Below are 16,333 nucleotides of genomic sequence, written 5' to 3' on the forward strand. Positions count from 1 at the left end.
CCACTATTTGATTAACCAATGCGGAAGATTTGATAGCACTATATGCAAATCTCCAACATGCGACAACGGGATTTACGCATGAGAAGTCTATCGGCATTTACCTCAAAATTAAACATGTTCCTCGGGTATCACACACATCAACACTTTTCATGGAAAACTACAATTCCCGAACTCTAAAAAATGACGAAAATTACCCACCTAATTCTCTTGGCTGCTGTCCAACATGGCCAACATCTTGAAGATGCCCATGCCCTACATCTTGGGCTTTGCAGTTCCGGGTTTGCCGGCGTTCGCGCGGAAAATCGAACGCGATCGAAAGTAAAGTGCATCATGGGATATATGCAAATCCCCCCTTGTAGCAGGTGGTTTGGGGGCAATGACATGGTGACATCTAGCGGTTTATGAAATTATTGCAGTACCGCGCCTCCGTAATGTTGCAGTACTGCAGCTGATTGATAGAAGTCGCTTTTGATCCATGCAATGGCCATCGCATTTGCTTTGCATGGCGATGCCATCTTTCCACTTGTCTGAGGCGGGAGAAAGAATTTACTATCATTTTAGTGATAAGGTAAAGGATGACACCAACAGACCTGTCCCTGGTGCTGAATGATTACATCCACACCGACAGGCCTGTCCCTGGTGCTGAACAATTAACGTTACATCCACGCTGACAGACCTGTCCCTGGTGCTGAATGTTAACGGGAGGTAACAAAAGTTCGGTAACTGTTGGATGCGCATGGCTTTTGCCATCGTAACGTTACATCTTACCATAAACCCATCAAAAACAAGCTTAGCTCTTGCAGCGGTCATATGATTGGTTGAAGCTGTAACGTTACAGATATGTAACTGTGTATATAGCATTTTACGGAACCTTTTTGCACTGTAGATGGACACTGCTCACATGACCGCATGTGTTGCAAGCGTTAAGAGTTTTGCAGAACAGGTATGGAATTCTACAACTGTGTTCAGATTTTTCTTGTGTCACAGAATAAAATTGATTACAGTCATGCAGATCACAGATCCCTTTTTCCTTCTCTTCTGATTGAAACTAAAGATCAAATTGTCCCATTCAAACACAAATTCTGAGTTTCACAGACAATTTTTGAAAAGTTGAAATTTCTACAAATGTTGCAGGAAAGCTGGGATAAATCATCCATGCATTCTTTTTTTGCGGCAGTGATGGAGAAGGAGAGATTCTAGCTACCATCTGGTGTTCTTGTTGGTAACAAACCAATACATGAATCCATAAGTCATGACCTTAATATCCAACTACTTTAGCACTTGAAGTCATGAATTTACTGTTTATTTAAACATTTATAATCTAGCAACAAAATCATAAGAAGGCAACATAATAAGACATCAGACACAACAGCAGAAATCTATCAAACAAAATAATTTTCATTTTAAAAATGCAGGGAGGACATCAGCCCTGTCAGACTCCCCTGTGTGTTGACACAAGGAAGTTCCACATCAAACATTCACATCAGAAGTACAAGTACTTCTAACCCCCACAAGAAGCAGAACATCAACCATCAAACAACATAGTAAGTGGAACATAATAGGCACTATGGTTTGGGTCACATGTCTTGGTGTTACCAGTGTTCATGGCTCAATGTATTTCAATGTGCCTTCCTTTTTAGTACACAGCAAAGACAGGTAAATTACATCAATTTTATGATTACATACAGATGTCAAATGTTAGAGTTGGGGCTTTTTACGGCTGGACTTCTTTTTTGTTGCTATCTGTTCTGGCGGTGTTTGCGTTGGCTGTGGTTCTGTGTGTTCTTGCCTGTTGTCTACCACCTCTGTGCCGTAGGCCTCAGTCCGTCTGATCATCTGATTATAAGCTGCAAATGCAACAGACAAAATGTGTACAATTGTGCTTACGAAAAATCACAGTATGGATGTCTATGTTGTAACTTCTGAAGTACAATGTATTGTATATGTTTTTACTCAACAGGATATTATATATTTTGCTATTTCGATTAGTAAAATTTATTCCTTCCCCACACCTTTACAGATACTGTGGAAGACTATAGAAAGACATTTCAGACATACCGTAAGGGAAGTACTTCACGTTCAGCTGCAGCTGTTGTGCAGATGCCATCACTCCCACTGCCTGCAAGGTGCAAGGTAGCAGACAGGCATTTAGGGAATTCAGTTTAGTTTTAATTTATCTTTTAACTTAAATTTACAAAAGCTGTCTCCTCAAGTAAGATGTATGATTTTTTTTTAAAGAACATTGTACTTTTACTTTACATTCATGGCAGAACCATAATCGACAAATGAGTACATGTATAAGTTAGCCTGTTCTATACTGTGTTGTCATCAGGTTGTTAGGGAAGCATACATGTGACAAGGGGGAATCTCCAGATCATTATCAGCCCCTGGCTGATAGTGCATCTAATTAATCTTGATAGTTTTAACTAATTTTGATACATGACTTTGCACCTATCTTCCGATGTAGTGGGATAAAAAAGGCAATAAATGATGACTTACTGCTTTGTGGTCCATCTCCTCAAAGTTAAACCCATTTGCAGATAAGATCTGTAAATTGCAACATATGACTACATGTAAAATGTCCAGTCCATTGGTTATCAATCTCACCTTCCCATATTCTAAGTAAACATTCTACCTGTATTTGATGACAATAGATTTTGCTACTTTTTAAGTACATCCTTATTATATAACCAGTGTAGCAAGAAACACTTATAACAGGTTGTTACTTTTCTTTCACTTTTGATGCCTTTTATCATGTTTGTTTGGTGTCATAAACTTTAAGGATTTGAAAATCCTTTGTTATGCCCTTCCAATTCCAGGTATGTTCAATTGTTTGCAAGTCCCTTCTGACTAAAGTCTCCTTTTTGTCATCCATGAGTTCAAGTAAGAGTCAGACCTGATCTCCTTCCTTCAGTCCTTGACTCTCTGCATCCGTCCCAGGATCCACCTATAGAATGAAACACAAAGTTATAACTCTTACACAAGGTCATAGCATGGTATCAAATTATAATGATCTAGATACTGCAGCAGATATCTTTAAAGAAATGGCAATGACAAATAAAGTTAATTTGTGTCTGGCCTTCTTCTAGATCTACATCAAATTCTGTGTTTTTATTACTAGTTGTATATAGCCTTTTGTTCTTCAGAAAACTTTCTCTAAGATTTGGGCAACTAAAACCAGTGTGGGTCCCATCTCCCTTCTTACCTATCTTTTTAATATGAGAAATAGACTGTAGAAATAGTATCAGGCTGGAGAAAACTGTGATGATAATCTTCCACCATGTCAACATATCAAACTGTTGGCAGTTGTGATGAATGGATATACAATCATGTAAAGCTAACCTGTGAGATGAAGATGCCTGTTCCAAAGTCTTTCCCTCCTCTGGCAACAAACCCCAGCTAAAAACAACAATCAAGGTATTACATGTGGTCTCTTGTTCCTAAAAAGTTTCAAACAAAATTTGCAAACAGGATTTTATCAACAATCATCAATATTTACCAACATTGATAGCACCAGGTCATTGAGGCATTGTGAAACCTATTAAGGGATGTTAGGGAAGACTTAGTCTGATAGTTTGGCCCAACTTTAACTGTTGAATGTTGACCATGCATTATTATTGTATGCTCACAAGTGGACATTAAGGCCTTTTTAGGGACCTGTAAGTCTGTGACAGATAAAAAAGTCTGAATCAAGTTTAGGTTTATCTCTCAAAAGTATATTTATTACTAGTATGTTTATTGAGAAATGCACTTTTGCCAAGATTGCCTCTAATCATATATTTGCCCCTTTCAAAGGTGAAGCACTGATGCATCGTATTTTTGACATTTTAAAACATGGTACATGTACATACAATGGAGGACCAGTACTCCTGGTAGTGTATTGGTCATGCTGACTTCTACACAAATGAAATGTTTTAATTTGAATGATTCCCTTCAGCCCACCTGATGAGTGTCTGGGTCTCTCCTGATCTTGAGAGCTCGAGGCAGGGCCGGGGTCAGGTCACTGCTGTAGTCAGGGTGGCTGGCTTGCTGGAAATAAGGTCAGGTTGTGAGTCTATGTTAGCCTAATATGGTACACCTGTTGTTGCTTACCATCAGTGCACATATCAATGTTAACCACGACAATACATGTAGTTTGAACAACATGATTTGACTCCTTTTGTAAAAGGCATCCAGTGTATCAACCAGACACAATGTATGTGATTGATGACTCTGACTCAAGTTCTCCTTCTAAAAGATAATACAATTTAACACAGCAGACTTGGGAACAAAACACTATGATAAAAATTGACGATTTACACACACCAACTGTCTTCACCAAAAGGCTAAGGATGATAATATAGCATTTTACAACTGGATGATTCAGTAACAGCCCACAACATCAACAGTCAATGTCTGTATAGAGAAGACTAAGATCAAAGTACACCCTGACTTTTCACTACCCTCATGTTTGATTGGAATGTACAAGCCCTGACCTCCTCAGGTGGTATCCACGGTGGGGGGTGCTCGTACTGGGGCAGCATCACTCTGATCTTCCTCTCCGCCATTATCATCATAGACAACCACTGTACTGGCTCAGGCTTGGAATCTCAGGAAGGACCTGTAGCTGGAATTACAAAAACAAAAATTCATGCATTTACCAATCATATTGTCCTACACGTTGCATCATATATATCTTGCATTTGTGTATATATACATTGAAGCAAACCTGCAAATCACTTCTTTAGCATCGTTTTTAATGATAGAAACAAAGAGAACAGTAACAAAATCCCCAGAGAGCTGTACTTTGGAGGCCCTCCATTAAAGGAAAGTTTCTAGTGATTGTCCTGACAGTCACAATGCACAGGTGCTGCTACGTCAATATTTGACTTGTGACTCAGTGTCAATATTGAGCCAACCAGTCTTAATGAAATAATGAAAGGAAATCTGACAATGTACAACTTTGAACAATGGCATGGCTGCAATATAAGATGATTTCTAAGTGTATTCAGAGATGCAACATACTCCAATGCTTCAATTAACCTGCTTTTCACAGCAAAAATGAACACCATATGCAGAGGAAAATGTGCTGACAACCTATTCATGAGACAAGCTATATAAGGGAGACTGTTAAATGTCAAATATGTTGTTTGCAGCTGTAAGCTTGTTCACATAGCATGCCATACAGGTGAGGTATGCACACTTAAAGCTAGTAATCATGTCCTCCAACTACATGCACCTTGTGAGCACTTTGTAAGAAGTCAACACTATCAGTCATTGTCATCCAACTGGGCAGACTTAATCCCAAAACACATACTGTTTCAATCAGTTATTTTACAAAACCAGTTGGTAACTGTTACGCTCTACAAATAGCATGGTACTATTTTTAGAAACCAATACAGAGAGAATGCAAACGCTGTCATTTCAGAGCTATTACGACTGGTGCAAACATCACAAGCTCTAACTGTAAAACGTGCCAAAAGTTATGTTTCACTCATTCAAAGAAAATGTTGAGTCACATACATACATGGGGCAGTATGCAGAAGTTATGGACTTACCTAGCAAACAAGCACAAACTGCACGACAGGCTAAGATGGAACATTCCGAGCATATCCTGCACCAATCAATAGTACTTCAGAAAAGAGGGACTTACTTGTGTGAAGGTCAAGTGAGGTATGCAAGGTGCCCGGTATCACTCACTATAGAAACCTGAAAAGGCAAACACAAGCATTGTTGAATTGTCAACTTATTTCCAAAGCAAACTGACAGCCAAATAGAGAATGTTCCCCACCTGAAAGTTCTGCTTGTCCTCTCTGGATAGCAACTGAAGGTAGAATGTACTTCAGGAGGAAGGGGGAGGGTTTGACTTAGTAAAGGTCACAGTGCAAAGCATAGGTGTGAAGTGGTAACAGAATCTCTTCTAAAGCGTTCTCTCTGCTAAAAGTGGTTTCATGTTTTCCACCTCTATTTTGCCTACTCACCTGTTCTGGCTCATATTACATGTCCTGTTGGGATCCTAAATATTTTAGCAGGGAGAAATAAAGACGGAGGGAATGATTGACCAGAGGACCCGGGATGGTATGAAAACAATGCAATAACAAATGCCATTGGTACTATGGCAACTTTCTCGCTATTGACATACCCTGTATGGGTGACTGCATATGGATACATAAATGTCCTACTGCTGACCTTTGTAGGTCTTAACAATGACCTAAAAGAAATGGACTGAAAAGTCCCAGAGCTGCACTACAGTAGTTTTGCCATGTTCTATTTTTAATGCCAATAGAATTTGGCAGGGGGTATATAACTTTCCTTTTAAGGGCATGTAAACAAACAAAAAAAAGTGAACCAACTTCTTTTCTATACTGTTTTAGGTACATTTCAGGATCCATTGGAAAAGTTCATTGACACCACTGACACTGAAATTACGTTTTTTTTTTAAATACTGCCATTCTCTAAAAGATATATGTGACTAATCAAACAAAAACAGATTGACAATATTTCCTCAACAATGCATACGTTTTAATCAATCTCAATTGATTTTGGAGAGCAAGAGCATGCAGATATTGGACATCTGAATTTGCTGTATAAAACTCCTACACATACATTGTCATTGATTCTCCTCCACCTTGTATACACATACATCATGTCACATTGCAACTTTAACTTTACCACCAGCATTTGAAACTATCTACTAGTACACTTTGGAACAATACATATCTATTATGGATTTAAGATGACATGAAAATGACATTGAGATATGGATAAAATCTTGTGAGAAACTATAAACAGTGACTTAAAACTATGGTAGCTATGTAATCTGAATTGATGTGAACTGACTGTGGCAGTAATGATTTCAGACCAAACAAATCAAACACATAGCACCTGCTATGTAAGAAAGATTATTTTGGAGAAGCATGGAACCCTCAAGCGTGCTATGAGATAATGTTGTAGCAAAATTGCAAAAAAAGACTTCACTGTTTTAACTGTCTCGTGTAATGTCATGAAATATATTAGCATTAACACTGAAACCTGGATTGAATTAGAAGTTGAAAAAGTCATTTCACACATTTCTGTCAACATCAAAGGATCAAAATATATGATAATGGTTCAGCATTTTACATTACTTAAAACCTAAGCTAGTTATTACATGGTGCCATGATGTGCATTGACTTACAGATTATTTTACATAAGACACGATTATTTGCTGTTTCAAGTTTGAAGCTTACGTGTTTGTTTCATGTCTTGTACAGCTCATGCCAGCTCATCTTTATCTTTGGGGTACCCTATATCCGTTGTTTGTAAAAACAGGGTGTTTAGAGATATCAAGTCAAAATACTGTATTGCAGATTGAAAGCACGTTTGTTGACTTGAAAGCCCTTAATACCATGCTTTTAAAAACAATGTATATAGGTTACTCCGTAGAAAACGGTGAACTAGCGTTAAACATATGCAGCATTGCAAATATCGCTGCAATAACGCACCTACAATTTCAAGGTCTAAAACACGTTGAAATGTAAAATATAAACACCCTGTAGAAAACTTACAAAATTGTTACATTAAACACAGAGAATACAATTAAGTTCATTTCAGTATACACAACTTCCTAAAGCACACATGTTCTATGCACACCTAACCCATCAGAAATCCATTTAGAAAAGTTTTGCAGCATCTATCTTTTAACGCTTTGTAACATTACATTCTTAAGGCCAACTGCCAGTAAGAAATAGTCCATGAATAGAGTAACTACAACTTTAGACAAGGACAAAGTGGGCAACATACAAGCATTAAATTCTACACAATTACTGCAGGGACATTAGGCACAATGTACAATTACAGACTTTCACACTTCTTTTACAATGAGCAGCTTAAGGTTCATTTGTGTACATGCATAATATTCATGTTCAACAACTACAATACAGTAGACATATGGAAGCTTGTACACTTTTAGTTCATCACAGTATTCAGCCCAAATTCCCACAATTAAACTTCATGGGCACCTTTCCACAAGCAAGAATGGTATATCTAAATGAATTTGAAGTTTAAAAAAAAAAATAGGGTCTGATACCATGATCATCTGAACATTGAAATTTGAAGGTATCCAAGCCCTTTTGTGCCATTGTAACCAGACAAAAAATTAATATAAGAAATGTATGAATAACTTTTATACAGCCCTTTTTTATAATGGAGCAAATACATTACACCTACATGCACAAAATTTTAAGAAAAAAGGAGAATGGTAGGAATCATTTATGCATGGCTTACTGTAAATTGATTTATGTTTGCAAGGATAAATTTCGTGGTAGGAGCGGGAAGGATTGTTTAAGGGTGATTTGAGTTCACGGTTGAAACAATATCAGAAACCATTATGGCACATGGCCTAGAAATGAACACATTTCCAGTAGGCCTCCTTCTGATTTAATCCTAACAGTTTCTTCATCATACTTGAAGAAATGACATTTATGACATTGATAATGAATCAGAAGATATTTAAAGGGTTAATATCGTCTTTATCTGATCAATGAGATATTATGCGGAACAATGAATGAACTTGCATAATAATTGGCTCCTTGCCTTGTTTTGAATGTCCAGATCCGACAGATATGCCTGTAGTGTGACTCCCCATGCACTGATCTGATTCTCAATCGATTCTCCTGTCGATTTTTCAACAGATGAGCACATAGTCATTTGCCGAAGTGGCTTCGGCGATCTGTTTGCCTGAACTGCATGAATGTTTAAGGTGTAGGAGGGGTGTGCAAATCCTGCACTGATAATGATTTCTTAAACAAATGGCCGTGCCACGAATATGAGTACATCGACCTTAACTGCGCCACTGGATTATGGCCTGTATAAATTGCCATGCATGTCACTTTTCAGGGGTTTACAAAGTAAAGTACAAAATGCTTCTTGTGCTGAAATACTGTATAACGTAACGTATTTTGTTCAAGCACACTGACAGACAGACCTGAAAACAAAGCTTTCTCAGCAAAGGTCAAAAAAAGGAATGTGTTCAAGGCATGAATGTTTGTTTAACAGATCATGATCAGTGTAGAAGAAGTCACGCACAGGTATATCTGTTAGATCTGAACACTTGCTCGGTTCTTGGGCATAGGGGGGAAGGAGGTACGACAACACTCCTATTCAGGGAGTCACAATTTTGCGGTAGAAAGATCAGCGCAAAACCACCGCGAATATTAAAAGTTTTACAGGGATTACAAGTCATGATGGAATGAAAGATTAACAGGCATCCATTGTCTAAGGATCCTCACAGATAAAATGGAAAGAACATAAAAGGAATGGATTTAAGGCAATTTCTGAGTACTAGATTAGTACAACAAAACTGACATTCAATATGAATAGATTAAAGCTACATATTGAATGTAAATGAAAAGGCACCAGAACAGTTAGGTATATCATGTGCTCTAAGTTTGGTAATACTGGTACATACATGTATTGTATGTAGTACAGGAAGATGTCTTACTTCACTGTTACAGTAGCCTCACCCTTGCCAAGGGTTTATCATCTTATTACAGGGTTACTCTGTAACAATTAATTTGTATTTTTACATTTCATAAGAAACCATACACCACAATTTGTGGTGTATGTAAGCTAGAATAAAGCAAATGTTGCAGAAAACAGGAATCCAGTACCTTTTCTGCAGTCCAAGCCCTGACATGATGGTGAGGTGATCTAGTTTACAAATGAAACTTGTATAACCATTGAAACTTAGCAAAGTTAAATGACAATTTTAGCAATTACTGTTTTGGCTCAAGACCTCTGGGCTGCTTACATTTTGCCTCACTTTTTCTCTACCAAGTTCAGGATGTACAGGAAGCCTGAGCTGTCGATAGTCACAAATGTTTTAAAGTCTTTGGATGCTTGCAGAGATTTCACAAAGCTGCCCTTGATGTGGAATGTCTGCAGCAGTTTCCCATCTACCGTCCACCACTTCACATTGTTGGCTGCGGAAACGAGCTGTTTTCCATCGCTGGAGAACTGCAGGCCTCTCACCCACACTCCGCCCCCAGAGTGGTGATCACAAGTGACAATTTCTTCTCCCTTCTCTATGTCCCAAACCTTCACATAACCAGCGTCATCGCCAGTTGCTAAGATTGAACTGTCCAGGTTGAAGGCACAGCTACGGATGCAGTCCACGTGTCCCGTGAACTTATGCAGCAATGCTCCATCTTTTGCGTCCCAGATGCGGACGGCACGATCGACAGATGTGGATGCTATCTTTGACTCGTCAGGAGACAGGTCACAAGATAACACCCACTGTTCGTTTTCGTCTTCGCACGAGAATTCTTGCATGCCCCACATCATGTCCCAGACCTTGATGGTCCCGTCGTAGGATGCAGTCAGAAATTTCTTACGCTTAGGGCTGAACACTTTGAGGTGTCTGACTGATTCCCTGTGCCCAACACATTCAATAGAAGTCTTGTTCTGTAGTTCCCAGATCAGAACCTTGCTGTCATCGCCTCCTGTGATCAAAACTCGACCATCGCGGGAAAAGCTGCAGCATCTCACCGCCTCGTTGTGGCCTACCAGCTCACGGGACTTCACTCCGGTTGGCGTGAAGTGGAGAAGCTTGACGACTCCGTCCTCACAGCCGTACGCCACCTTGTCTCCACTGGGGCAAATGCAGCATGCCCTGATCCGCGACTTTGCAAAGGAAACGTCAGACTGATGCACTACTTCAGCCTGGTTTCCCTTCATCACACGAAGCGTGTCGTTGTTATCTGGGGCTATGATTACGAACGGATCCGCATCAAAGTTCACATCAAAGTCACGTTTCAAGCCCATGTAGTCGATTCTTTTTGCACCCTCAACGTCCCACAGGATGACCTTTTCATCTTCTGATGATGACAGCAGTTGCTTCCCGTTTGCAGAGAAGGCAACACAGTATACCCACATGGTGTGGCCATAGTGCATGGCTACACACTCCGTGCTCTCTGCATCCCACAGGTGTATTGAGAAGTTTGACAGTCCACCAGCTATGAGGCTACCATCAGGGGAGAAACAGCAATGCTGTATGAAAGTTGACTTGTGGGCTTTGCAGACTCCTAACTTTTCTGCTGTTGTTGCGTCCCACACATGAACCTGGTGATCAGCACTTGATGCCACCACGTGACTTTCAGGCTTAAAGCTGCATGCCGTTAAAGCTGACCTGTTGTGTCCGCTGTAAGTTGTAATCTGTTTGGCTGACTTTGTGTCCCAGACAACAGCTGTGCCATCTGTGGAAGCAGATACAACAAGGCTTCCATCTGTGGAGATGTCGCAGCATCTAACCGAGTCTGTGTGAGCTGTAAATGTGTGGAGCTCTGCACCGCTGATGCTGTCCAGAATCTTCACCAAACCCTCCCCTGAGCAGCATACCAGCTTGGTGCCGTCTGGAGAGTACTTGACAGAAAACACGGGGAACATTGAAGTGGGGCTTGGGTCTCGTGATCGGGGCATCAGTGGAGGATCGGTGAGCCTTCGCCTGCCAGTACCAAAGGAGGGTGTGCGCGTTGGTGTTCCACAGGGCGTGACACGTTTGAAGGCGTGAAACGTGTGCATAAGCTTGCCGTTAGCAGCATTCCATACATGGATTAACCGATCTGCAGCGCAGGACACTATGGTGGCACCATCTGGGGAAAATCCGCAGCAGTACACCACATCTCTGTGGCCCTCTAGGGTCAGCTGCACCTGTCCTGTGTGGGCATCCCATACTTTGATACTGCAGTCCTCTCCACAGGAGGCCACCCGGTTCCCATCGGGAGAGAACTTGGCAAAGTGCACGCCACCACTGTGGACCTTCACAGTCAGCTGGGTGGGATCTTTCACTGTGTCCTTCCCACTCCAGACAAAGTAGCAGCTGTCATTCTGTGTGGCACGTGAGAGGGCTTGCTGGTACACCTCAGACTTGCTGTACTGGTTTAACCCCAGCTGAATGATGTCAGGGAAGGGGTCTTCAAAGAACCGGTGCAAGTTAGTGCGGAGGAAGCTTTCAAAGTCTCGCAGTTGCTGTCCACGATTCTGACATAGGATTTTCCCGTGCTTGACGTACTGTTCAACAAGGAAGGATGGGCCTGTGATTTTGACCTTTGACCCTACCCAGTCCAGGCTTGACAGGATGCTACAAAGGTCATTGACCCTACCTGAAGCTGCCAAGTGATCCTCCATGTGCCAGTGGATGTACCCATCATCTTGTAGAGTGTGGAACTCACCTTTGCAGACTTTCTCATACCTGCTGACAAGTGTCGCATGTAACGACTGCATGTCGTCGCACTGTTCCTTCAGATAGTCCAACTGAAGGTCGTGGACAGTGTAAACAAACGTTTTTTGTTTCTCATCCCAACTTTGAAAGGCTAGAGATTTCTTACACAGTTCATCCATTGTGTCCTCTACAAATTCTATCTCTTCTGCCCAAAGAATGCTCAGCACTTGAGTAGGTACCAAGGTGTCATTGTCAAATACAGCGAACTGTTGGTACAGATCACGGATTTCTGTGTCAAGATGGTCGACACTGATGGCAATAGCTTCAGCGAGGGACTGGTATTCGTAGGGAAGTGTCTTCTTGAACTTGCTCATCTTCTTGTTTTGTAGGAGTTTCAGGTAATACTGCCATCTGTTTGGGTGGTCCTTTAGCAGGGCACCTATCATGCAGATAGCCAGGGGGTGCCCCCCACACTCTGTGTAGATCTGGCCAGCTTCTGGTGGGAGATCTGACACTTTAGTTTCTGTCCATGTGGCCAGGACCTCGTCTGACTGCTCCTTGCTGAAGCCTTCTCTGATGGGGACCATGCTGATGTTTCCTCTCACTGCATCTGTGACACTGGAGTCTCTGGTGGTGACCATTGTGCGACAGCGAACGTCAAACATCTTGGCATCCCTGGCTGTCCACACATCGTCTAGGATCAGAAGGGCTCTCGGATGCTGGTGGGTGAAGAGAAGGCGCAGCCTGTCTTTGGCTTCTTCTGCATTTCGAGGCGGAGCTTGGTGCTCCTTATCTAACAGTGAACATAGGTTTTGCATCTTCATAAGCAGCATTGGTTTGTCTACCTGTCCTAGGGACACCCAGAAGACGCCTCCTGGGAAGCACTCTTCTAACAGTTCTTGGTCTCTCACTACTTCTGATGCTAGAACGGACTTGCCTGAACCACCCATGCCATGCACCACCACCCATCCTGGCTCGTCTTTCAGCTGCTGAAGAGCGTTACGGATTTGCTGCGACTGTACTGGCCTTTTGATGAATACACGGGGCCTGGGGGGCACCCCTCCTTCTACCAACACCGTCTCTACATCAATGGTGCTCATCTTACGTTTCCCCCCATTTTGAATCTTTTCAAGCCTATCACTAGTGGGGAGATCTTTTGCTAAGAGTTCAGCCAGATGTGAGTACTGATCTTGGAGTGACTTGTAGAGAGAGACAAAGGCGAGGTTCCCACGAGAAGGCAGGATGTCCAGGAGTTTTGCTGCGCGTCTCTTGGATGTAGTTTCTGCGAAGATTTCTTCTTCATCGTCCAAAGTCAGGACCTTGGCACTGAGAAGGGGGTTGATGACGTGTTGGACTTTCAGGTCCTTGATGATTGACACCCGATTCACTAACAGGCTGCTGCGTGCTCGCTCGTCCATGTTTGCAGGTTTCACAGGCACTGGCTAAAGGTCATATCAGTCAGCAATCTGAAAATTGAGGAACAAAGTCTAAATAAGTTTTGCTGTCCATTTATAATGTACTTAATGCACATCAGATCAGTGTTTCTGCAAATAGTATAGTCTAATGGTATTGTCATGTATAATTTTCAGTGCATGACTTACAATGCATTCCAAGAATGGATAATAGTAATAATATAAATGTAAATGACATTACCATGTTGATTCATTTTACAAAGACAAACATGTAATACTAATAGCTGAGGAAAGAAACATGACATCTGTTTGAAAGTAAATGTACACTGCCACAGATTGAGAAATTGGCAATGGCTACACCCCATCTCCTATATGATAAAAACCTATTCACACTGCGTGCGATTTCTTTCACTTACCAAATTTGTGACAGTTACTGTAAACCTTATCCATTAGGCTAGGCATATCAGTTCAATAATACAAAGGTTACAATATTATAAGTATGATGATTAGGTTGCCCTCTATGTACCTTGACTGTGAAACCAAAACCTAAAAGAAATTATTATCACAATCTCTCACTATCTCTTTTAAATAAATGCTTCAAATGTCATGCTCATACACCTTCAAAGTGTATCCAGGGCTCGAAACACTGGGGATTTGTGCACCTAGGTGCACCCAAAATTGGGGCTGTGCACCCAATTTTTTTCTGTGGGTGCACAGGGTGCACCCAAATATTATCATAGGCTTATGTATGTTAAGATGTCAATATACTAAGTAAACACCATATTCTTGACGTCTATGTGTTAGACAGACAATAAAATGACTGTCATAGTACTTCCGATTTCTGAAGAGCTCCGTTAAAATTACTAGTACTAATTTAGTAGGTTTGCAATTAGGTTATTCTGATATTCTACTTCATCTGATATGGTGCACCGTGCACCCAAAAATATTTTGGTGCACCCAATTTTCTAGGTTGGGTGCACCAGTGCACATATTCCCAAAAATGAATTTCGAGCACTGGTATCTTTCAGACTGATAACCCTCATTACTACATGTATTTTCTACCTTAGTACTACCCATGTACTAGTTTATAAGGAGAAAATATAATGTTTCAGTACATTTCCCACAATGCACACTTCACCGACAACTGATGCTAGACCGACCGTCATGCATTGCATGACCCGAGAGTTCACTATGACGATGACGAAACATCCAAAAATGGGGACGAAACATCCAAAATGGGGACTAAAGGACTAGGGGATGAACGGACAAGGGGACGAAAGACCTGATATCGATATTATATACAACACAATGTTTCCTATTCACAGGAATTATTCCTTTTTACCCACATTTGCTCCTCGGCATACAAAGTGAACCCTCTACAACGAAAGGAAGACAGAAGCATGTCTGCAAAAACTAGTCTGCCTGAAATCCTTCAGGACCCAACATTTCTGCTAAATCATGTGCTTCCTGTGGGAGTACTAAGAAAGCATGACTCCTCTAATGGCTGCTCTGCAAACAGTCAACAGACGTATGTCGTCATGAGGTCTAGCAGACTAGCACTGCCCTTGCATACAAATCTATTCAAGACAACGTCAAACAATTAAGTCATTATGCTAATTGTTTAATCCTAATGGATCAATGAATTGCAAATGCATGTTGACATAATTTTAAGTGACAGTTGCATTCAGGATGAATCATGAGTGTTTAGATTCTAGAGTGCTTTCATTTTCAAAGGAAACACCAACTAGTCCAGACATATTACAATACAATACCGGTAAACAAACAAAACTTTCAAATCCTATAAGCTACTTACAGGTAAGAAATATTGTCCCCTAACTTAAGTCACTAATGTTGACACAAGATCAAAAAGTTTTGCTGAATTTGCTATTCATGTCCCTGAACTACATTAGCAGACAGTTAGGGGCAAATCAATATGACCAACCAAGGACGTCCTTGATATGACAAAGATTGGCCAGGTAGGCTGCTTCTTGGTGTAAAGCAAGAAAAAAATCAAGGAGGTCAGGCATCAGACTTGTCGTCATGGTAACGGGGGAGAAAAACCTGTTTGATTTGTCGTTCAAGCTAGTTTGACCACTCCAGTCCATTGAATATAATTTTGTGGTTGGACATTATTTGCAATTGACTGCACACAGCTGATCTTTAATTTTATTGCTTTGAGGCGAACATATTCGTCTGGTTTGGCAAACAGAAAGCACATATTGACAATCAAGAATGACAAATCAAATGATATAGGAAAATACACCCCTAAAATACCTGAACTGAATCTCTGAATTGCTGTACATGAACAGACAAATTGTCCAGAGCTGCAACTGGGGAGATGAAGCTTCTTCAACTTGTTCAAGACATCTTGACATGACATGAATCGTACTTACTTTAAAGCACTGAAAATAGGTACTTTCCTATGATGATATCATACTAACATTTATAGAACACACATACCTGTTCAATGACGCTTGTTGGCGTTGGTTTAGGGGGATTCTAAAGCGGAAATCGTGTCATGTTTACTCTAACTCTACTCTTGCATGAGACATTTCGACAGACAGCCTTGATCAACAACTTCTAGGTCAGGGGTCATACCGCATGGGAACGATAGCAGCGTTCTACGCCATCAAACATGATACTAATAATTAGGACCCTTAATGCCATTTATTTCTAATACAATAAATATATACAGTATTTTGCTACAGATTTTTGGTGCTATTTTCTAAAATTACGCCTCATG

At 40.8% G+C, this 16,333-nt stretch overlaps 2 protein-coding genes across 9 annotated transcripts; both read right to left on the bottom strand.

The window, feature by feature from the left end:
* Positions 1–990: 990 nt before the first annotated feature.
* LOC118419628 (PDZ domain-containing protein 11-like) lies at positions 991–6,329 on the bottom strand. 6 transcript variants are annotated; one of them, XM_035826100.1, is made up of 9 exons: positions 5,961–6,329; positions 5,633–5,688; positions 4,476–4,606; positions 3,943–4,029; positions 3,343–3,399; positions 2,897–2,947; positions 2,500–2,547; positions 2,059–2,119; positions 991–1,847 (listed from the first exon to the last, which is right to left on the bottom strand). In XM_035826100.1, exons 3-9 carry the CDS (start codon positions 4,554–4,556, stop codon positions 1,699–1,701), a joined length of 534 nt encoding a protein of 177 aa, XP_035681993.1. In that variant the 5' UTR covers positions 4,557–4,606; positions 5,633–5,688; positions 5,961–6,329; the 3' UTR covers positions 991–1,698. The 6 variants fall into 6 exon arrangements, with proteins under 6 accessions (XP_035681993.1, XP_035681994.1, XP_035681991.1 ...); XM_035826101.1 differs by having other exon boundaries at positions 4,476–4,600; positions 5,771–6,329; XM_035826098.1 differs by having other exon boundaries at positions 5,771–6,329.
* A 150-nt stretch (positions 6,330–6,479) lies between these two features.
* LOC118419621 (apoptotic protease-activating factor 1-like) lies at positions 6,480–16,195 on the bottom strand. Of its 3 annotated transcripts, none has more exons than XM_035826088.1 (2): positions 16,051–16,195; positions 6,480–13,644 (listed from the first exon to the last, which is right to left on the bottom strand). In XM_035826088.1, exon 2 carries the CDS (start codon positions 13,594–13,596, stop codon positions 9,778–9,780), a length of 3,819 nt encoding a protein of 1,272 aa, XP_035681981.1. In that variant the 5' UTR covers positions 13,597–13,644; positions 16,051–16,195; the 3' UTR covers positions 6,480–9,777. The 3 variants fall into 3 exon arrangements, with proteins under 3 accessions (XP_035681981.1, XP_035681982.1, XP_035681983.1); XM_035826089.1 differs by lacking the exon at positions 16,051–16,195 and adding an exon at positions 15,865–15,988; XM_035826090.1 differs by lacking the exon at positions 16,051–16,195 and adding an exon at positions 14,937–15,099.
* Between the last annotated feature and the right edge of the window lie 138 nt (positions 16,196–16,333).

The sequence above is a fragment of the Branchiostoma floridae genome, chromosome 7 (assembly GCF_000003815.2).
Source record: "Branchiostoma floridae strain S238N-H82 chromosome 7, Bfl_VNyyK, whole genome shotgun sequence".
Taxonomy (NCBI): Eukaryota; Metazoa; Chordata; class Leptocardii; order Amphioxiformes; family Branchiostomatidae; genus Branchiostoma; species Branchiostoma floridae.